This window comes from Vidua macroura, chromosome 6 (genome assembly GCF_024509145.1).
Source record: "Vidua macroura isolate BioBank_ID:100142 chromosome 6, ASM2450914v1, whole genome shotgun sequence".
In the NCBI taxonomy this organism is placed as follows: Eukaryota; Metazoa; Chordata; class Aves; order Passeriformes; family Viduidae; genus Vidua; species Vidua macroura.
The window spans coordinates 50,012,334-50,036,187 of NC_071576.1; the positions used below are offsets into that span (position 1 = coordinate 50,012,334).

A 23,854-nucleotide genomic window follows, 5' to 3' on the forward strand; every position below is an offset into this window, starting at 1 on the left:
TTGTCTTTTCCCAAGTGACTCAAACACGGTCAACTTTTCCACTAGATTCCCATCTAGATGAAGTCTACATAGTTTGTCAGTTAATTACTGTTACCCTTCTATCCTTGAAGCAGTAGGATTTATTTATTCCTCCTAACCTATAACTGTAATTTTGTAATAGAAATAATGCACAAAGGTAACTTAAACAATTTTAAATAGGTTATAAATAGATCAAGAAGAACAAAATTAAGAGTTTGTTACTTTTGGACTGAAGGTAGCTTACCCAAGAGTGGTAGAGCAGCTTAATGTTTTCCATTAATTACTGTTATTGAATATTTAATTCATTAAGTGCCAACAATGTTCTATGGTTTGTAGTTATGTCCACATTCAATTTTCAGGAAAATCAATTTTTCTTTTAATTGTTGTTTTTCTCATTCCTATATCCTTTTAGGGTATCTTTGAATTACTATGGCTGTATATTTTCTGGTGTTGATACAGAAAGCAATATTCAATGCCATCTAGCTAATATTTTCAGTCTGGCAGAGCATTCCCTCTTGATTCTTCCTGTCACCTTGGAATTAATTCCTCTGTCAAAGAATTGTGTTTGGTACCTCCTTTTTCTTAAATTCTGCAGTAAGTGACGTGTCTCTGACCCAGCCAGCCATATGTGTTCAGTGAGCTCTGTGTTCCATCTGTCTGCCAGCCTCCTGCCTCAGCTGCTAACCCAGTTATTTTTAGGGCTGTGTAGCTTTTCAGCTGCCTAACATATTAGTGGAGTTTAGACTTGCTAGTGTGAGCATCCCTAAAAATAACACTAACTCAGGAATTCATTCTGTTAGGAGGTGCCAGTTGTTCCTGAAGTGCCTTTACCCTTGGTTACTTCCCATCCTGGATTTATTCAGAATGCACATGGAAAGAAATGTACAAAAAAATCTGGGGGAGTTCAGAAAGACAGCTACTGCTGCACCTACAAAAACACCTTCAGCAGATGCCCTGGCCTGATTTATAGTTTATTTTGATACTTCAGATAGCATTTGTGTTAAACAATCAACAAACTGTAAATACGAAGGAGTCTGCAAAGACTTGACTTCTTTTTAAGAATATCTTAAAAACCTGGTAATCTGGAGACACTTTCTGAAGAGATTCTGATATTTTTGCATCAATACAGCAACTGTGGTAACTTTGTATCCCTGTTCTGCGTGCATGTGCATGACTGACTCATGATGCATACCTCACATTCTCTGAGTATCTGCATCACACAATTCCTCATGGTATGGAGACAGGGATGTTAAATGTGGCTGAATTGGTTGCAGAGGCAGCACAGCCACGTCTGTGTGCTGAGGCTCTGAAGGCAGTGAGCCCTGAGGAAAGGAAGGGCTCCCTAGCCATGACATGGTGACACTAATGCCTGATTTAGAAACAACCATTCTGCTGTGCACACACACCAGCGTGCTCAGAGCCAGCCCAGATCCTGGGCTGCATCCAGAGCCCTGTGGGCAGCAGGGCAGGGATGGGGTTCTGCCCCTCTGCTCTGCTCCAGTGAGAGCCCACCTGCACAGCTGCATCAGCTCTGGGCTCCCAGCACAGGAAGGACAGGGACCTCTTGGGGTGAGTCCAGAGGAGGCCACAAAGATGATTAGAGATGAAGCACCTCTCCTTTGTGCAAAAGCTGAGAGCTGGGTTTGTTCAGCCTGGAAAAGAGAAGGCTTTGGGGTGACCTAATTGTGGCCTTCCAGTACCCAAAGAGAAACTGTGAGAAAGATGAGAGAGGGCATGTAAAGACAGGACAAGGGGAATGGCTTCAGACTGAGAGTAGATTTAGATTAGATGTTAGGGAAAAATTCTTTATTGTGAGGGTGGTGAGGCACTGGTACAGGTTGCCCAGAGAAACTGTGGATGTCCCATCCCTGAAAGTGTTCAAGGCCAGGTTGGATGGGGCTCTGAGCAACCTGGTCTGGTGACAGGTGTTGGAGTGAGATGATATGTAATGTCTCTTCCAATCCAAGCCATTCCATTATTCCCTACTGCACATAGCAGACATGTCTCTTATGTCTTAGCACATGGCTAAGTTGTGGGCAGCTGAATTATTTATTTTCCTCAAAATCATAAACTTTTTATGTAAAGTCATTACTGTGCTCAGAAGAAGGATTTAGTTGCTCTGCAGTGAACAAGTTTGAAAGCTTCTATAAGCCGTGTACTTCTATATCAGTATTAGGAGAGCTGAGTTTATAAATAATCAATGCTTGTCACAGCCATAATAGCTAAAGGATAAGGTAAAGTTTCAAAGGGGGAGATCAAGTGTATTAAATTTTATAATGTAATAAAAGGGGGGAAAAGGCAAGATTTGGGTGCTTAAACTAAATCTTCAGGCATTTGAGCTTTATATCGCTACCCTGGAAAAAACTTTTGTGCCAGGCTTGTGCATTATTAGCTGTAATTGTTGATACACTTGATTATTGACATTACTTTAATTTACAACTGTGCAATTAAAGATGCCCAGCTAAAAGGGGTAACTGGCTGACTTGAACACTTGCCAAGACCCCAGCAGGGAATTACCTCCCATACCTGCTGAATTCATGGCAGATTTCATTGGCACAGCTATTCAGATGAGTAGGTGCAAATTCACTATAACAAACTGTAAACAGGCTTATTTGTGATTAATCCTGTTTTGTGTACTGTGCACTAATTCCTTGAGGGAAGGGAAACAGTTCTTTCCAAGCGAATAATTTTTTTTGTGCCATGTTCTTGACTTCCATTTTCTAGAGTGCCCCATTTGCTTAATGATAAGGACAAATATATTTGTTTAATATGGGTGCTACTATAACGGGAAGTTCTTCGAGTTTATACTTTTAAAATTGTTACCATGGCACTAGGTAATCTAAATTTTAGGCACTATGGTGATATAAATTTCTAGGCACTATGGTAATATAAATTTTAAAACCTGAGCTTATATGATTGAGAAAAACTGAATTCTGCAGCATTAATGCTTCTTTTCACAAGTACATGCATGCATTATTTTTCTCATACATATTTTAAATATTTTAGTTTTAGATTTGTCTCTCTCTCTCAATTATCATGTCACAAAATAGGTTTATAAAATGCCTAGTGGGATCTGGAAGTCCCAGAGAATTTCAATACAATAATCAATGCAATAATATCCATAAATTACTGCTCAAGATACTGCACAAATACACTTTGTCTGTGTCTAATACAAAACTACAAATGATGTTACTCTGAACTGTGAATAGGCTGATTTATACCCTTGTGCCAAGCTGTCCATAAGAACATACCTCAGAAATTAAATTTGACTTTGTATTTTTCTGACACCCCAAGGCCTGACTCCTTTTTTTTTCTCATTTCCTCTCTGTTTTTCCTCTTGCTTTCCTGCTTTCTTCCTTTTTTTTTTTTTTTTTTTTTTTTTCCTTTTTTTAGGTATGAAGCCAAATTCCGACAAAAACTTCTTGAATACACAGATTCCAACAACATTGCCTCCCTTTTCCTCACAGCGGCCAATCGCTGGCTGGAAGTTCGTATGGTAAGTACATCATCATTATTATTGTGTATACACAAGGAATTTTTGACTTTGTTCCAAATAATCTGATGAGGCATCCAGCAGTTTTTCAGCCTCATCTCAAAGCTATACCTTTGCCCTCTATGTCTCTCTGACTGTAATGAGCATATGCCCAACCCATCCTGGACACTGAATAGGGTATGAATTTTCCCCATAGCCTGCAGCTGTTTTTCCAAGACAGGAATAGTTTTCATGGGTCACATTGGCTCCTCTGTGTGTGAAGAGTGATCAGAGCTAGTTGAGCTGTGCCACCAGCCAGCATGTCATTGTGGGACCGTGTCAGTCAGTGGCAGCAGCTTCTGCCTTGTGGCTTCCTAGAAATGTTTCAGTATCTTGGAAGCTCTTCGAATGAGCAGAAGGATGTAGATAAGTCTGAGTCTGTTTCATGGTCATCTGAGCAACACCAAAGATATTCAGTGGCCTGTTTTCTGCTCAGTGAAGTGGCCTGGCATGAGAAATAGTTTATTAAAAATAATTCTCTAGGAAGCAAGTCAAGGAATTTTATGTTGTGGAATGTTATATCATGATTTTAAATGCAGGTGTACTAATGCTGTTCTGGTAACATGGGCTTCTTTTAGATGTGCTAAATGTATGTTAATTAATTTTTCATGTCATACTCTATAGCCTCATTTTGGACTCTTTCTTAACTGGTACTTTTTGCAAATTTAATTCAGTATTGGGTATGACTTGAATACAATATCCTATATTATTATCCTATTTTATGTTCAGGACTAGACCACCTGAAGTCCCTAATTCTGATCAATCAGAACTAAACAGTTCAAACACGGACAAATGACAGTTACCCTCCTGCAGCGTTTGTTTTCTAGTCTGTTACACAATTTTACTCAAAGAATTGTCTGTGGGAAGTCAAATCACCAATGATTTAAATTAAAGCAGAAAAAGGCCCTTATGGTAGTAAGTGAGTGCTGTGCAAGACAGGCTTGTTTGAACAGTTGTGGATGGTAGGAGCTTAGCAGCAGCAACAGAGCCTCCCAGCAGTTCATCATCAGCCACAGAGATGGGATGCATGAGCATTTCCCTCCTATCCCAGGTAACATCAGCTGCATGATTTCAGCCACCTCCATTACATGCTTAAGGTATCTGTGTTGACTTCCCCAGCACAGCCCTGCTAAAAGCAGTAAGAACGGGTTCCTGGTAGAGTCTGGATGGAGTTCCATGGGGTTTTCTGCCTGTGTTTGGAATTTGTGCAATGGGTTTGTTATTTGGTGTGCAAAATTATGAGAACATTTTGATCCTTTGTAGACTTATAATGATGGAGCTTATTCATATTCCTTCAGGAGTACATTGGAGCATGTGTGGTACTCATAGCAGCTGTCACTTCTATTACCAGTTGCCTGTATAATAAAATCACTTCAGGACTTGTAGGCTTGGGACTAACCTATGCTCTTATGGTAAGAATCTCAGGATCCTTTCTGTCTCTCCCAAACATTTTTTTGTAATTCCTCAGGGCACAAAGATGAACAGGAAGATTGAAGGTGTCTGTACATCTATAGTGGGTACTGTAACATCATGGAAACCATGTGTTTACTTCAGTTCACATGTGATGGTTGACATATTTGAGTGTATGCTTTCTTCAGCTTTGAGATCAAATCTCATCAAGGTGTTAGTTCAAATATGTCAACAAGACATGAACAAGTTGCATCATAATTTTTTATATCATCTTGCATTGTGAAGAATACATTTTCAGTGCTTCAGTTGTAATTATTCCCTGGTATGTCATTCTAGATTGTCCAAATTTAAGTTACCAAAACTGTCTTTTCACCTGTCTTTATTGTTCCCCCCCCCCCACCCTCTTTTCTATTGGTGTAGATCAGATCTCCACAGTACCAAAGTATCTGTGCACTGCAGTTAGGAAATGTAACCTTTAGTCGTTGTTGCCTCCCTCTTGGTGTTGTACCATCAAGTGCATTCACAACTTCCACTTACTGAGGCATTCCTGTGTAGGAATATAAACTGCATGCTGGTCAAATTATGCAAACTACTAAAAATCTGGAATTCAGTCTTGTATTTGCTTTACATCAGGTGTCTAACTATCTGAATTGGATGGTTCGTAACCTGGCTGACATGGAGATCCAGCTGGGGGCGGTGAAAAGAATCAATGGCCTTCTCAAAACAGAAGCTGAAAATTACGAAGGGCTCCTTTGTAAGTGCAGTTTTGTGCAGCGTGCAGAAAGAGCTTGCTGAAATTTTAATGACTTTGCAGTGTATTGCCATGAAAAATGTAGTAAATCACCTAATGAACCAGCTAATTTATTATAAGAGGGTTGATGTTGGGTTTTTTTCCCCTTGTGCTCATGGTACAGCTTCCTCACAGATTCCCCAGAACTGGCCAGACAGAGGGGAGATCCAAATCCAGAACCTCAGTGTCCGATATGACAGCAACCTGAAGCCAGTGCTAAAACATGTCAATGCCCACATCTCACCAGGACAAAAGGTAAAGAACTGCAGTGGTCCTCAGAAGCTCTGTAGACCAGCACATCACATAAATCAGAGTTAAAACATACCACAGAATGCTTTGATGACTAAATTACAGATGATTTTTTTTTCCTCTCAAAGAATGTAGTGCACTGGAAAGGAGTCTGGGGGATTCTTAGCTTGGTGTATTGAGGCAAACACCTTCCCTCTCAGCATACCAGTGCCCTCCAGTCAGCACACAGTGCCAAAAGAAGTGAAAGTGAGCTCTTACAGTGCTAGACCTACTTTTCATCCTTCTCATATGACTCTCTTGTCTTTATTCCCATCATTTCCATTCTACTAATGTACCTGTTATAGGACTGGCCTTGATTTATCCTTAAATGCTCAGACCCCTTAAAGACAAAAAGTGAACACAGCAATTCTGTAATGGCTGGTTCAGTTTGACTGCTCTGTCAGGAGAAGAGGATCATGTGAATCAGAACAGCTCGTCCACCCTCTCATCTGAAGTGTCAAGTACAGAAGTTATCCATTTCCTGTATTTTCATTGCCTGATGTTCATCTGCTTTCTGTGTCACAGATTGGGATCTGCGGCCGAACAGGCAGTGGAAAATCCTCCTTCTCTCTTGCATTTTTCAGAATGGTTGACACCTTTGAGGGTAAGATAACACTTTTGTGTGTCACTCAAGCTTAGCTCCTGAAGGTTCTTTGGTGGTCTTTAACAGCAGCAGCTCTGAAGTGTGATTTTCAAATCTGCAGGACACGCTCTCTGGCCCTGTTTAGAGCTGATATCATCTGTCACCTAACAGCTGTGCCATTTTTAAGCCAGATCAATAAATATTCTGCTTGATAGAAGCAAAAGTCCAAGAGTGACAGATGACAGCCTTTTGTGCAGTCAAATCACAACAGTAGGAGCAAAGCATAAAAGGGCAAGGTGTTCAAGTATAATGAAGGATCTGTGCTCAAGGCACAGCTGGGATCCAGTAGGCCCAAAAAACTCAGCACTTGGGGGTTGCAGCTTGGCCTGCTGCTTGGAATTTCCTGTCATATTTCCTGCTCTGTGTGCCATGTCCATATGCCTCACAGGGTGCATCTCAAAAAGATGTCAGCCTGTTTCCCAGCCACATCACCCACAGAGCCCCTATGCAGAGACAGACAGTTGTACTCAGAGATAAGATTTCTTAGTGATCAATAGTAATTTGGCTTTCTGAAAGACTTGTTGCCCCTGGTAATTAATCCCTGATTGTAGTAATGTCTGACCCTGTTGTTTGATAGATGTATACTGGTTAGGGAGTTAAGCAGTGTATCTAATCATTCCTAAGGTCCTTCAGGTCCAATCTGCATGCTTTCCAGCTGAGCTTAGTCTCAAGAAGGCTGTGCTGGGTTTTTAGTCAAAGCATGTTTCTTTAGTGAAGAAGGGGCTATGTGATACAAGGCCTGTTCCTGCTGTACTGCCTTTCAGCCTGGAAGTGAGCCATGTCTTTGCCAGCAGCTGTGTGGCACAATGAACACACTGTCCTTTCTTTTGAATAGGGAGGATTATCATTGATGGTATAGATATTGCAAAGCTGCCCTTACAGACACTGAGATCCAGGCTGTCAATCATCCTCCAAGATCCTATTTTATTCAGTGGAACAATCCGGTAAGTATTAAGCACCAGCAATAAATAAAAACCATGTAATTGCTTCTATGTCATACAATATAAATTATATGTTATAATTGTACTATATTATGACTTTTATACCAAGCTGCTCAATTCCAGTCTCCTCAGCTGGAATAGGGAGGATCATTGCCTTCAATGTGCTTTTAACTAACCCCTGCCAGACTAACCTTTCCCCGTGCCTGAGCCTGGACAGGATACTATTGGCAGAAGACATCCCATGCCTGGTAAGCAGGGAAAGCCAATATTTGTTCCTCCAGGATCCAGTAATCAGTTTAGCTCACTGATCAAATACCCATAACAACCCAGCATTTCTTGAAACCTTTTTTCTCCTACATCTGTATTCATCTGTCTACCTTAAAATATGAGACGTAAAAAATTGCTGTAGACAAAGAGAAAGGAAAAGAGCAATATGAGAAGTACTGGGAGACTGGGCTGTTTTATCCTGGAGCCTCTATCTGTGTTTCTTCTGAACCATTTCATCTGCAGCACCAAATACCTTAGCTCTTTCATTTTTGGTTTGTTGGGGTTTTTTTTTTGCTTCTTTTTTGCTGTTCTCTTCCTACTTCTCTGAGAAGATGATGCTGTAGAAACAATGGCCAGAAGTTCCAGTTTCCAACAAATGCCCTTCTCTGTGTCTGTGCCATTTACCTTAGGAAGAAACAGTACAATCCTCAGAGCACAGTTACATCACCTGCAGTTTTAGTTTCTACATAAGTGATTAGAGTTCACTGAAAAGGATATAGGCTTCAGGACATGCCTGAATAGACCATGATTCATTCACATCAGAAGATGATGTGATTGTATGCCTTTGTTTTATGAATTAATCTATTTAAAAATGCTTTTAGGCCAGCATTGATCCTTCATGACTCATACAGCAGGAGTAAAACATAAAAATAGTGTCATGCACCATTTAATCTTTTATTGTCATTCTATATGCTAATGTAATATGATGTGAGATTCACATTTGTTGCTGTCACTTCTGGGCCACAGCAAGCTAAAACAATGTTCGTCTGTTCATAAATCCAAGATTTTTTGAATTGCAGCAAAGAGTTGAATTTTATAATGCACTATGAAGCTTGATTATTCTGTTACCATTTCTGTAGCAGTGAAGAACAAAGAGACATTGTATTTAAAAGGAGGGAGGGTAAAATTTTGGCCTTTGTTACAATTTAATGCTAATTTAGACTAAGTAGTCACAGCTTTTTCTAGTAAAACGTGAGATTTATTTAGTTTATACAGAACAAAATAAATTCCAAAACCATAAAGATAGCCACAAAATAGGAAGCTTTTCTCTTTCTGCTCAACTGACAGTCAAATTTTCATCTTAATCACATTGGCATAAACATTGATCAAATCTGGGAAATTCAGTGGATTTATACCAATGATAGATCAGAATCCGGCCCAGACCTTCAGTGTATGATTCTGATTATCTGCAGGTTTGTTCCTAACACACTAAAAGAAGTAATCCATTGCAGCAGTTTCTGTTGGCTGATGTTCTCGTATTACCCATGCTGCAGGTTTAACTTGGACCCTGAGAAGAAGTGCACTGACAGCATGCTCTGGGAAGCACTGGAAATAGCACAGCTCAAGCATGTGGTGAAGGCACTACCTGGAGGCCTAGGTAATGAGACTTCTTTTTGAGAATATTGTTTCCAGCATTCACAATATTCCTGTTTCACATTTATTTATTAGAAGGGTAGTTGAAAAGAAAGAGCTTTTAAAGGTTGTGGAAGGTGACAAAAAGTGCCTGCAGGCAAATGTCCTATATCTATATAACTCCTTTACCAACAGTACCTGAGGGGAAGAATCCTCTTTCTTTTCAAGTCAATGGTAAAATTATTTTATTTCAGTATGTCTTTGTTATGAAGCACTGAGGCTTATGGGTCTTGTGAGTTCAAATAAGCTGTCAACAAATCAGGTGTTACCTAGAACATGTTCTTTTGTATTTTCCAATAGTCATGTCCAAGGACGAAGATTTCTAAAGCTTCAAGGTGTGAATCATTTGGCCATGCAGAAAAAAAAACCAAAGCAAAAAACCCCACCAAACACCTAACAAAAAACAAAGAAAAACCACCAATAAATCCCCTTAAAATGGGAAGTTATACAGCCCTAGGGTAAAGAAATTATGGATGCTGGTTTGACTGGGGGTCCAGTGTCGTAGACTGCACATGTTTCAGTGAAACTCGCTCTTGAACTTCCTCAGCAGCTTTGATGTCTGACAGATACAGGGAATATAGTGAGACAAAAGTACTGGTTGTGTTGAACACTGGAAATAAGCAGGCAAAAATGTGTCATCATCAGCTGCAAACCTAGGAAATACTACTTCACACTGAAAGTGAGACTCTGTTTTCCAAGCATATGCTCTGTTCTGATCTGACCTTACTGATTTTGCTGTATCACTTCCAGATGCAATAGTCACAGAAGGGGGTGAAAACTTCAGCCAGGGCCAAAGGCAGCTGTTCTGCCTGGCAAGGGCTTTTGTGAGGAAGACAAGCATCTTCATCATGGATGAAGCCACAGCATCTATTGACATGGCAACAGTGAGTTTGAAGTGCTTCTGATTTCTTTACTTGATATGTGAAGTAAAAGGTGGAAAGCAATTCTGTCTATTCTGTAATATGCTTACACCATATTTAGTTGCAGACATATTTATAAGCCCAGGTAGTTCTGAGTCACTGCTAACAAATCTAAAGAGCTTTCAAACTATTTTACTAGGGATTCAATAGTTGTTCCAGAGCTGATTGCATTAGGAAAACGAAGCATGTTATTTTAATTGGCAGTGGGAGTTTTTAGAGTAAACAAAGCTGGGGAAGGTCATCTGGGATGGTCAGTGAATTGTGAATTGGCAAGTGACAAGTTTTGCCAGCATGCCTGGCAGGACAAGTTAGGAAGTTAGAAGGCTTGAAAGTAGAGACAAGGAAATAAACACAGACACAGAAAAGACATACTGGATTATTGCATTAATTGCCTGGAATTTCTAGGCAGATGCTTAAGCACTCAGTAATAGTGCAGTGGCTGGGTTTTAGCCAAATAGAATAGTACATTTTTTTCATCTGTTATGTTGTTACAGGAAATATTTCAGTTTTCTTTTTGCTGTAAGTAAAGAACATAATTGGAGGGGTTTGTTAGAACAGCTACAATTTTTAGTTCAGTAAAATGTTAGTGTTTGAGCTTCAGCAAGGGAACCATAGTGCACACGGCCCAGTTAAAACACATTTTGATTTTGATGCACTGAGGATAAAGTCCCTCCTTTGAAATACCTCTCTGAAGAGCAGCTAATAACAAACAAAGGTATCTGTGCTCGTGACACTTCCAGATAGTTTGGAATGCAACGACTGTCTCCTAAATAGCAAAGGATGAGTACTTGTTGAGTGAGAGCTATGTATGTTAAGGCCATCTTAAATATCATCTCCACTGTTAAATATGCCAGGTACAGCACAATCCCTTGCTTGTCCCTGCCACCCCTTGGTGTTAGATGTCCCCATTGTGCTGGAACATTCCTGGGCTTGCAGTGGGGTGAAGGACACACCACAGAGGTGCCGGCATAAGCAGCCTGGCAGCACCCAAAATCCACCTTGGATTTCCTCAGTGTCAAACTGAGCCCAGGACAGCAGGAGTTTGGGGCCAGAGCACAGCTCTGGTGTCTGCTGAGCCCCAGAGGCAATGGTAGGAGACTCCAGGCTCTGGCTTAGTTCGGACACGTAGCTAATTTTTCATTTCTGCAATGGATGATAAATAACAGCATGGAATAGTCAGTGGTTACTTACTGAAGCCTTCCTAGTGTCTGTGTCTATCATGCAACTTCTGTTGTTTGAAAAGCACCAAATGTTTTTCCTTCCCTAGGAGAACATTCTCCAGAAGGTGGTCATGACTGCGTTTGCTGACCGGACTGTGGTTACAATAGCTGTAAGTACAGTCCCTGCTGCCATCCTAATGCAAACAAGGATCTGCAATGCCCCATTAGTCACTTCTTGTCAGTGTTAATAAATGTGTTAATTAGGTCAGTCATCTTTTTCTTTTTTTAAGTGGTGTTTAAATGTAAGCTTTCTTTTCCATTTTAAAATTTCTTACTTAAATTCATAAGAGTGGCTTCTTAAATGTGTTGCATGATGCTAAGTCAAATTACCTGTAAAGGTACACAATCTAAGTATACTCTCTATCTTCTGTTTCCCATTTTAAGCTAATTTAAAATGCCATATACTTTACTGCAAAATATAAATTTCATCAAGCTAAAATAATCATTTAACTAAGGACAAGTACACATTACAGGGAGGTGAAATGAAATCAGTATGCTTCTTAACATTTGAAAATTCAACATAAGAAGTCTGTGCCCAGGAATCTCTGAGCATCATTTATTTTCACCTAGCAAATGTATAATAGAGGACTTGATTTATCTTATGGTATCCATCCAGCGTGTCATTATAAAAAAGCAAAGGAATCATAATAATGACATTTCCTGATTTCTTTACATGAAAATTCAGGTTTGCAGTGTATTCTGCATTTATGTATCTTTTTCAGTTTGTTTGGGGACAGGCTGAAAAAGCTTTATTATTCTTTTACTCTCTTAGTGAGTTTTAAACTGCATAGTTCAAACAAACAACATCTTGGAATAAACTTACTTTGAATGTTTTTTATTTACTTCCAATTGTAAATGAGGTTTACAGCAGGTGGGTTTGTATTCAAAACATTATGTAGTAGAAACATAACACAGGAGGTTTGTGGGATGGGTAGTGGTTTTGGGGGTGTGGGCTTTTTTTTGGTTTTTTGGGGTTTTTTTTGTTTTGTTTTGGTTTGGTTTTTTTTTGTGTGTGTGTGTGGTGTTGATTTTCAGGTGTGGTTTTGTTTTTTCTTGGTTTTGGTGGTTTTTTTTTTCCCCAGAAAAAAGCCATATATTCCTAATTTCTGTTTAGGAAGAATAGGAATAGTAGGAGTTATAGTACTGTCTCTATTATCTTCTGTGTTACTCACAATTACCAGAGTGGCAGCACTGATTGTGTTACATTGAAAGAGACCAGACAAGGGCAGCAAATTCAACTGGAATGTGATATTTCAGTCCCCTTCCCCTGCCTGTGGACTGGATAAACGTCAGAGAAACTGCAGAAGATATGAGATTTGTAGATGCCATCAGTGATTATTTTATGGAAAATCTGGCTAGGAAAGCCAGAGAAGGAAATGCAAGAGTTGTTTTGATACTGAGGATGCCCAAAACTTGATTAGGGACCATATGGGTGAAGAGCAACTGTGTAACAGCAACCATCATATTCTGAGATTAAATATCCCTGCAGGAGTGATGCAGATCCAAAAAATCCCATGCAGTTACAGTTAACATGAAAAAAGTGGAATTCTGTCAATATGAAGAGGCTTGCAAAAAACTAAACCCAAAAATAAATGGTAGGGGAAAAAAAAAGCTAAAAGCAACAGCAAAGGAGATTGAATCTGACAGGGATTATGGAAATTACGGAAGCATTTTATTTTAAAAGAAGATGGAAATAATGCATGCTATTTATTTAAGTAATGCTTGAGTTAGGATAGAAAAATGTGTTATGGATAAAGAAATAAAAAAGATTATTAGAAACAAGAAGGCTGAACTCCAAGTCCATAGTTCACATATACCTTGAATACTGTGTGCAGTTCCAGTCTCCTTATGCCCAGAACAACGCATTACAACTGAAAAATGCTGAGAAGCACAGGATGATTTTGGAGGTGTTGGATTTGCTCCTGGAAGGGAGCAGCTGAGCAGGCTGGGGCTCTTCTGTGTGGACGAAGGACAATGTAAGGACATGTGAGAGAGGTCTGCAAAGTCACAGGCAAGGGGCACCAGGTGGAACTCTGAGCAACATGGCTCAGAGCACACAGAAGAGGGAGTACTTGTTCATATAGTGGGGAGGAAGTATGGAAAAGTCTTTTCCAAAGGATATGGATGCAAAATTATTGTCAAAGCTCAAGAGAAGACACGGCCCAAGTTTTGCAAAACTGACTAGATCAGCTTTCTAAATAGACAAACCACACCAAGCTCAGGAACCACTCCAGACCCAGATACAATCTAGGACTGGGAGAATTCCCAACTTCCCACAGGCAGTTCCACACTCAGTTGCCCAGTTCCTACTCAGCCTGGCTGCCTTCTTTTGGCTGCACTTGGGAGCAGGACTCTGGGCTGGGGACATTCTAAAGTGAACTTGTTGGACTCACACTCAAGTACCTGTGTATTTTTAGGTACTTGAGTATCCACCTGGCTCTTGGTCTATATATTTATCTGCAGTATTTACACAGAAATTAGGATGAAAAGTAGGATAAGTAGCCTTAATCACACTTGAACTTGATAGGAAAATTAATTTGTGGAAGTCTGTCTTATCCTGGAATATATTAAATAGAGAGATGCACTGACCTGGCATTTTGTTCGTTTGTTTTTCAGCACCGTGTGCACACGATCCTCAATTCAGATTTGGTTATTGTAATGAAGAGAGGGGTTATTTTGGAATATGACAAGCCTGAGGTCCTACTAGAACAAGAAGACAGTGTCTTTGCTTCTTTTGTACAAGCAGATAAGTAATAAAAATAAATAAAGCATTTTAGAATACAATTTTATTATTTTCTAAAAATGTAAAATGCCTGTAAATAAATATTATTTCATAATAAATTGAGCTATTCCTTTTTTAATAAAATGAGCCATTTTTTTCCATCCAAAGCATTAATGAATTATTTGTGTACTTTACTTTTTGGTATACTACTACTTTGCTTTTTATTTGCTGCCAAAGAATCAGGAAATATAATTGAAAAAAACTACATGAGTGAACTACAACAGGATATACATCAAACAAACATAACCAGCATGGAGTTTTTATGTAACTCTCAACCCCCCCATCATTTACTAACATGTTATTTTTTCTGTTATGTTATGTTATTACTATTATTATTATTATTACTATTATTATTTTTATGTTATGTTTTTATGTTATTTTACAGCCCTACTGTAGATAATGTTCATGACTGACTAAATGCAGAAAGAAAAGTTATATACCAAAGGTATCTCTCAAAATCTTGTAACTCTTTCAATCAAATGACTCTGTAAAGCTTTAATATCTAAATATAAAATCTATACAACATTTTTTATTCTGTGGTTTATTGATAGTGCCTGAGTTGTGCCTTAGACTCTCCTTTAATACTGTCTAGAAATGAATCATAATCTGAATCTTTCTGCCCACTGAATACTATTACACTGCTTCCAAGCAGGATGGAGGCAGATCCCTCCCAAACTGTGAAGAAGCTGAGAGGAGGCAGAATGTGATAAAGTGTACATAAAACAGTGTTTAATGTACACTGTTTCCAGACCAGTGCAGATGTACCAATTCATCTGGAAATTATCCCTCCAAGTCTGGTAAATAAACAGCATTAAACCTTTCACTGCAGCTCAGGGCCATGAGAGCTTGACTCATCATCTCCTAGTTTCACATATTTCACCCACTGTCATGCTGTCTCTAGATTTACTGTGACCCTTACCAATAAATTCTGTATACTTCAGACAACTTTTAACCACTGAAATTATCCTAATTCGGCTAGACAGCTACTTATCCCTGCCCTGTGACAGTCATTCCAGGACTTTTTCATTAATAGAGGGTTAGAATGTCAATAACCCAATGGAAGGCTACAATGAGTTTTTAATTTATTCTTTTTACAGCAAGTTTACATTTACATCCATTTTTTGTTTTGTTACTTCCCCCTATTTGAAGGACTTCTTGTGCTTAGGAGAGCTCTTTATCTTTTTAGGTTTTTGTTTTCTATCTCTTTAGCCTGCTCAATTAGTTTGGAACCTGTTTTTAAAAGTTTTATTTTCTAGAAAAAGACACCTCAGTGTTCTCATGGGCTATGTGATATTTTAAGGCATTACTTCTACTGCAGCAGCGAGCCAGGGAAAATGAAGAACTGTTGTTGCCATTTGTGTTACCTGTTCCAGAACAGAGTATTTGCAGCATATCCCTGCTGTTATTTGGGCAATAATGAAGGGCAGGTAAGTTGCACCAGAGGAGTGTAGAATGAACAGTGGTAAAAGTCAGGAGGAAGGATGTGGTTATGCAGATGAAAGGCATGAGCTCTGTCACTGCCTACTACCCTTTGAGAGAGAAAAAGGGCAGTTGGCAGCTTTCTCCTCCAAGGAATTGTTGGCTGGGCAGTGTCCAGGAAAGAATGGCTGCAGAAGTATTGGTGTGTTTTCACCCTGGAATACCAGGCTTCCATTAGGGCTGAGAGAGGAGAAGTGGGAGCAGAAAGGCACAGAGCAGGTTTCTGCCACAGCTCCTGGGCATGCTGTCTCCTGGCTTCCCATTACTGGTCTAAGGCAGAATCTCATCCTGCAAAGGCTTAGGAAAGCACCACTGTTCAGGACTCCTCAAACTCACACTGCAGAGGCTCTACAGCCATCTGTGGAAGCTCTTAGAGATTCTAATGGCATGGGGAGAGATGCAGAGAAGTGAGGTTTCATGTGCTTTTAATGAAGTGTCTGGGATTTGACACTACAATTTGGGCTTACTCCTATTCCACAAGCTTCTGATAGCCTCACCCAGAAGGGAATTGCAGGGAGGAAAGAACAGCATATTGCTGAGGAGGCTGTACTTTATCCTGCAGCATTAAGAAATTAGAACTCAAAAGTGCAAGCATCATAAATTTCCATTTTAAATGGGGCTTGTATTTCCCAAAGTAGCGTTGCAGGAGAGTAGGGTGAGTTCATTCATATCCAACAATTACCAATTTCTAATGGTACCACACTGCTGAGTTGGTGTCTGTGAACAGGGAGGCTCTTGGCTGCCACTGGGGCAGGATATTTCCTCAGCACTTTTCAGCTGGTCTTGTTTATGTAGGGCCAGGGAGTTCCTGCTCCTAACTCCAAAGGATTAAGAGTCTCACCAGTGACCAGAAGCAGTTCCCAAGAACATTATTCTGTGGTGTGAGGCTCACTGACATTACCTGAGTCAATAGACCTTGTTGCCACGAGCTAGGCAGCCCAGGAGTCACTGTTAACCAGGCTCACAAATGTGTTTGTATGGCAGTGAGGCATCACTAAGCAAAGGGCTGGACTGCAATGGTTGCAAGACAGTACAAGCCAAGGCTAGGTTTCAGTTTTCCTGAGGGATAGGACTTGTCTCAGTCTCAAAGGTGTTAGGGGATAGGCTGCCCAGGGAGCTGCAACCAGAGGGTTTTTTGTTGCTTTGTATAAATGCTTCCACTATACAAAAAACTTTATAGTGGTTTATTCCCTTGTCCTAGAGTGGCCAGGAAACACAGCATGGCTGCTTCATCAGTCCTCTTCTCAGCTCTGCTCATGCCTCCTCTTGTGGCTTTGCATAACCAACTCTGATATCTTTTCTTCTGCCTCCCTACTCATACTGCAAGGTGATTTACAAGGCTTAATTTTTGTCAGACTAACACTGTGTAGCCTCTGAAGCTTTACTCAACTTCTAAATGCAGAGTAATAATATGGTAAAAACTAAATTTTAATTTGACAGTTATCATAAGATCTTGTTTGATAGACATTAAAATTAGAATAAATGGGGGGGGGAGTTTTGAAGTGTAAAACCTATTTTGTGGGTGGAAAAACTTAGCCCTCATGATTCAATACTACAGAGTGGGATTGTTCATTCCTGTGAGCCCAATTTTTTTCAGCAGCTCTTAACACAAATATGCTGGCTCACTCAGATGATCTGTTACTTTTTTCTTTTAAGTATCTGCCACTTAATCCATAAAGACAGCTCTAGAAATTCTTCAGCAGAAACCACTTGCTTTGCTATCCCATCTCAGCCCCTAAGTGCTCAGAGATGAAGAAAAAGAAGTGGCAAATGACAGTCCCATTGCAGAAGTGGAAACAGGGAAGCACTGCTCTAGAGAGTTCAGGATTCCTAAAAGCAGCGTGGTGAGTGTGTTCATAAATCACCCCTCCCTGGGTCGTTCCTAGCACCAGGCCATGCATCAATTCACTCATTCTCTAAAACTCTCTCCCCCGACACAGGTTTTTATCCATTCCACATTTATGGAGGTACCGCCCTCTGGAGGAAAACGTACAGAATAAAGACCACGCTTAGAAAAGAGTCAGGAAAAACGGTACAAAAGTCAGGACTGCCTCTTGAATCCCTATGTCCGTGTCTGCAGGGGAGTAAAATGCTGCCCATGGGTTGCCTGGTATTGCACAGCCTGTTAATGCTCACTGCAAAATTCTGGAAGTAGGACCTGCCATCAGCTGCAGAATTACACATCTGACAAATAAAACTTCAACTTACTTCATCCTTTTGAATTATGGGTTTTCTTCTTTTTTTCATATTTAGAAAGAAAAATGTTGTTAAAAAAAAACCTCCACACTTCTTTAAAAATTACATTGTCGTATAAATCATGTAGTTAACAAACTAAAAGTGTAGGTGCAGGTGACAGTCACACCAAGGACACAAAAAGAGTCTAGGAGATGACTAGATGAAGGGATGTAGAGAAAGGGGGAACACCCTTGGCTAAGCTCAGTGGCCTGGCAGCCACATGCCAGGGCACCTTGTTGCTATTCTAGCTTTATTTATCAAAGCAGCAAGAAAGATGAACCAGACTGGGAAACTGACCCCTCCAAAAGGAATCGATGTGTGCAAGGACATGCCACCATTCATACCTAAAAATACAAACAGTCCAAAGTAATAATAAACAATTAATTACAAGGCCTATAACGACTGCTCGGAGAGCTCAGGACGATTACTTCAAACTGCTATTCCAAAATCCCTAGGTGGGCTGCTTCAAGTAGCTGTAGGTGGTGAAAGTTAATTTCAACCCCAACTGGCTGATTCCCAGACATCAACTGACAAGTGCCTAGGGAATCAGTGCAAAGAGTTGTTTACAGTGTGTACCAAAGCACTTAGAGCCAAAACTAAAGGGAAAGTCCATGGACACGTATCTTGCAACTGGAAAAGAAATAATCACAAATCCATTGGTACTAAAGAAAAAAACTCTTATCCAGAATATCCTGGGATGCTGTAGAAACTCCACAATGTTGGTATCTAAACTGAAATAGAAACAAAATATTGAAACCAGAGGAAATAAACACATCAATGAGTATATTGCTGTTTATACAGCAGCAAAGCCACATCAGAATGTTTTTATATAATGCATCTTGTCAGTAGGACACATCCTTACAGGCATGCCCATGTATGCATTTATACTCACAGAGACATCCCAGTGTCCCAAACAGGTTCTAGCTTCCTGGCTCCATTTTTTGCCTCTTCCAAGGATTTTGATGCCTGTCTGGAAGTTTATGTCACTGGGGGTTAATCCTTTGTGGACAGATTTTTTTTGCTCCTGTTTGGACTGTAGACATTTTCCTGAGAAGCCACAGCTCACATCATTTCATGGTCTCCTCTCTGCAGAAAAAAAAAAAATAAACCAAAACCCCTTGTTTATTTTAAATAACTCTGCTGAAATTTTCAGTGGGATTGAGCCCCTTTAGTTCTAGGTCTCTATCTAGCCATTACATCCTTGGATTCAGCTTCTTCAAACCACTACCACTGTCTGGTGATTTATCAGATGAATACTTTCCTCCTACTGACTGGAAGACATGCAGGTGAATTTCAGTATATATATATATATTAATATTATTGTTGTTGTTTGTTATTATAGTTTGTGATTATTGTCATTTCAGTATTATATTACTATATTATTATTATTATTATTATTATTATTATTATTATTATTATTATTATTATTATTATTATTATTATTATTACAAATCCCTTTTTTAAAATTGGCCAGTACCTTTTTTCCCCCCGCCCCCATCTCACGGAGTAATCACCCGACATGAAGCTACGGCATCCCACAAAGGAGCCCCTGTTAATGGAAGGCAGCAAATTCGTTCTGTATCAAATGTTTACGTACAAACCGCGGTCCGAAACCCTTCCTCCGGAGGAAAGGAAAAGGAAAAGGAAAAGGAAAAGGAAAAGGAAAAGGAAAAGGAAAAGGAAAAGGAAAAGGAAAAGGAAAAGGAAAAGGAAAAGGAAAAAAACGCCCCCAGCTCCGGCGGGGAGCGCTCCCGGGCCAGCTGCGGCGGCCGGGGCTGCGGCGCCGCTCCCCGCTCGGCGGCGGGCGCGGCCGCGCCCCCGTGCCCGCGGCGCTCACACGGCCGCGGGCGGCAGCGCACACGGGCGCGCACAGCCCCACTGAGCTCGCACGGCCCCTCCGCCCGCCCCCGTCTGCCCGGGGCGGTGCGCGGCAGCGGCGGAGCCATGCTCTCGAGGAAGGGGATCATCCCCGAGGAGTACGTGCTGACCCGGCTGGCCGAGGATGTGCCGGATCACGCCCGGTACCGCGCGCGGGAGAGGCGGGCGCGCTTTGTGGGCAAGAACGGCACCTGCAATGTGGCCCATAAGAACATCCGTGAGCAGGGGCGCTTCCTGCAGGATGTCTTCACCACCCTGGTGGACCTGAAGTGGCCGCACACGCTGCTCATCTTCACCATGTCCTTCCTGTGCAGCTGGCTGCTCTTCGGCATGGTCTGGTGGCTCATCGCCTTCGCCCACGGGGACCTGGACCACAGCACCCGGCTGCAGCGGGACCCCGTGGAGGGGGCGGCGGGCTCTGCAGCCGGCTTTGTGCCCTGCGTGACCAGCATCCACTCCTTCACCTCCGCCTTCCTCTTCTCCATCGAGGTGCAGGTGACCATCGGCTTCGGGGGGCGCATGGTGACGGAGGAGTGCCCGGCCGCCATCCTGGTGCTGATCGTGCAGAACATCGTGGGGCTGGTGATCAACGCCATCATGCTGGGCTGCATCTTCATGAAGACGTCGCAGGCCCACCGCCGGGCCGAGACCCTCATCTTCAGCAAGCACGCGGTCATCGCCCTGCGGGAGGGCCGGCTCTGCTTCATGCTGCGCGTAGGCGACCTCCGCAAGAGCATGATCATCAGTGCCACCATCCGCATGCAGGTGGTGAAGAAGACCGCCAGCCTGGAGGGCGAGGTGGTACCCCTCAACCAGATCGACATCCAGATGGAAAACCCCGTGGGGGGCAACAGCATCTTCCTCGTCTCCCCACTCATCATCTACCACGTGATAGACAAGAACAGCCCCCTCTACGACATCTCCCCCATGAACCTTCACCACCACGAGGACCTGGAGATCATCGTCATCCTGGAAGGGGTGGTGGAGACCACCGGCATCACCACCCAGGCCAGGACCTCCTACCTGGCGGATGAAATCCTCTGGGGCCAAAGGTTTGTGCCCATCGTGGCAGAGGAAGATGGGCGATACTCGGTGGACTACTCTAAATTTGGCAACACGGTGAAAGTGCCCACCCCCTCATGCACTGCCAGGCAGCTGGAGGAGGACGAGAGCATTATGGACACCATGCCACTGTCCCCGAAAGGCACAATAAGGAAAAGGTCTGTCAAGCTAAAGCCCAAGTTTACCATAAGCGAAGAGCTTTCCTGATGCCTTCTGACTGGGAAACTCTGTTAGGGCTTTGTGTCTGAAAGATCTCATGAACTCAAAACACTGAGGTGGCCTCTTACTTTTTTTTAAAATTCAGGTTGGTAGCACAAGGTATGTTCTGGTGTTATTTATTGCGGGGAAATCTAAAGCTAATTATATTTTTTTAAAGGTGTGAGATATTTCAAGCAGAACTGGGAGTAGGGAAAATCATGGTCTGCAGCTTTAAATTTCAATTTAGACTATTTAATCGCACGATCATTCTGTGTTGATTCAACTGCAGGTAATGACACATTTTCTCAAAAAATAAATGTATATTTATCCTCAGAGATTGCAGTTCTTTTAGGGTCTTGCAGTGTTTGCAAGTCAGTAGTTTTTATCTGGTGTTTTTTTTTCCTAACTTGAACAATCAATATAGCAAAATAAAATATTAATAATTAATAAAGTAGGCTGGATTTAAATGATAAAAAAAAGGGTCAGGCAATTACACAAGACCAGATTTGGAAGTGTCTCTATATTATACTGTATGTCTCAAAGAAATTAACTGCTGGATTTGCATCATCCATATGGTGTTGTATGGAGCCACTCCTACCACATGCAGTATGAAATGTATTTGAATATTTGCTTTTGTTTATTTTAAAAGCCTTTACACTTCCAAAATAAAACATTCAGGAATACCTTTTTGTACTGTACATTTCTGAGAGTAAGCAATACTTTGCCTTTAAAAGGAGTAGCAGATAATATACAGTTGAAATCAATTATAAAGAGGAAAATTCTGCATTTTAATTTCAAAATTAAGAGAAGCAACATTCCCTCTCTCCAAGCCACATGGCAATAGGATATTCAGTACAAAAATTAATCTCTCCCTTGGGTCACGGTGAATTCTGCTAGATAATCAGGGAATAAAAATAGAATTACATATTTTGAATGTAAGGACAGTGCTGAATGCTGAAAATATATCTGCATGCAGTAGGGAAAACCTTTTACTTCCTTCCCTTTTGTAAAAGAAACCAAGGCTTTTTGTGCTGAGGGGAAGGAAGGGTGCATAAAGACAGCGTGTTCACTTCTGGGATGCTGTGTCAAAAACATTACTGCTGCTGAGGAAGCAATTCCCATTCCAGTCTCATCCTGACCCCCCTGTGCAGCTGGTGCCTGCCTTGGTTTTTAGCTGGATCCAAGAGCTGTCATTTGCCAGCAAATGTGAAGGAGCCATTTCACTCTCTCAGTCCCACAGTGACAACAGGAACAATTCCCCTTCGCCCACTCCTGCAAATCCACTCTCTGGAGCTCCTGGTAACAACAGCAGTTTTATTTCTACACAGGGTTATTAGGACATGACACCAGTATTAGCTACAGGGCCACCCAGGTAAAAAAACATATAACATCCAAATAAAACCTAAAGAAATATCACAGAACTGATCCCACACCTGGTTATACAGGCTGTGGAGAGAGGCACCAACTTATTTTAAACATAATTATTCAAGGAGGATCTGGTATCAAGACTTGTGTGTTCTGTAGTTCACAAGAGATGCCTAAAATTGTTTGTGTTGGCAATAATTTGGCAAATTTCTGATGCCCTGGCAGTGTAACTATTTGACAAACTCATTCAAAAGGCTAAGAAAACTTCCATAGTGACTATGGAATATTTTCAGGCAACTATAATCAATGTTTGGGTGAAATCAAGTATTGGGTTAAAATGAAAAAAATATTTGTTATGCTTTTGGTGTTTATGTATTTTGGGTTTATGAAGCATTACCAGATTGCCAGTTACAGGAATAAATGCCTGCTCAGTTTCCAAATCCCCAATACAACTATATTATTCTGTGAACAGCTCTGAAAATGTGAAATGAATTTCACAACAAAATGACAGTAAAATTAACATTAGCAAGTAGTCAGCAAAGAGAATTTGGAAAGGCACAATTTATAATCATACCCCTCCCCCTGCTTTTTTTAAAATAGGGCATGATTAAATGCCTTACATGATTAAATTTCTTCTATAAGACCGAGTTGATTTGTCACTTTATTTTCTGGCTTTCCCTTTTTTACTGCCCCTGTCTCCCACTGCCTGTCAGAGGGCACTCACAGTAGAGCTCCCTGCATTTCCCAGGCACCTTTGTTCCTCTGAAAGTTCATTGTTCTTTATCACTTGCCACAAAATCACTGCTCTGTTCTCACAAGAACCATACACAAAATATTAGTTGGCTTTCCAGTGACTTGGAATCTTTGGCCTGTCCATAAATCTCCTAAGTGCCTTTTTTCAGTGTGTAAGATGCACCTTAAGGTACTTTCATAAAACCACTTCAGCTCTGGTTGCAGATCTTCTCAAGATTTGACCTAAATGTGAAGCAGTTTCAGCAGCAATACCATGCACCTATTTTCAGGAACTGATGCAAGCTTCTTTTTGCCTCGGAGAAATCTGTGAATCTGAGAGGTGGAAAATTCTCTTTGTTCCCTGTGAGATGGGAGGGGAAGGATGGGAAGAAACAGCTTCTGTTCACTGGGCTGCTGTAAGGACCATCTTTTATATAATTTCTTTTTAAAAATATGACTATTTTTTCTGAAGTCTTGCAAACAAAAAAGGATCATAGTAATATGAGGAAGGCAGGATTTGTGCTGTTAAAATCACCATAGTGAATTGTTTGAATCAAAGTGCTGGTGATTTTGACTCTCAGGATTATTGTGATGTAAAATCCTTCTGTTCTTTCACCATTTAAAATATTCAGAAGAATTTTGGGGGCAGAGCAAGGAAGGATGAGCATATTTATTTTGCAC

At 41.0% G+C, this 23,854-nt stretch overlaps 2 protein-coding genes across 2 annotated transcripts in view; both read left to right on the plus strand.

The window, feature by feature from the left end:
* ABCC8 (ATP binding cassette subfamily C member 8) overlaps positions 1–17,349 on the plus strand; it is a 77,484-nt gene extending 60,135 nt beyond the window's left edge. The window contains exons 30-39 of the mRNA XM_053980673.1: positions 3,412–3,514; positions 4,849–4,962; positions 5,594–5,714; positions 5,875–6,005; positions 6,564–6,642; positions 7,517–7,625; positions 9,164–9,267; positions 10,053–10,186; positions 11,490–11,552; positions 14,059–17,349. Coding sequence (XP_053836648.1) covers positions 3,412–3,514; positions 4,849–4,962; positions 5,594–5,714; positions 5,875–6,005; positions 6,564–6,642; positions 7,517–7,625; positions 9,164–9,267; positions 10,053–10,186; positions 11,490–11,552; positions 14,059–14,196 — 1,096 coding nt within the window. The 3' untranslated portion in view covers positions 14,197–17,349. The remainder of the gene's footprint in view (positions 1–3,411; positions 3,515–4,848; positions 4,963–5,593; positions 5,715–5,874; positions 6,006–6,563; positions 6,643–7,516; positions 7,626–9,163; positions 9,268–10,052; positions 10,187–11,489; positions 11,553–14,058) is intronic.
* A 2,431-nt stretch (positions 17,350–19,780) lies between these two features.
* On the plus strand, positions 19,781–21,774 carry KCNJ11 (potassium inwardly rectifying channel subfamily J member 11). Its single transcript, XM_053981455.1, has one exon. The coding sequence runs from the start codon at positions 19,883–19,885 to the stop codon at positions 21,083–21,085; it is 1,203 nt and encodes a 400-aa protein (XP_053837430.1). The 5' UTR covers positions 19,781–19,882; the 3' UTR covers positions 21,086–21,774.
* The last annotated feature ends 2,080 nt before the right edge of the window (positions 21,775–23,854 follow it).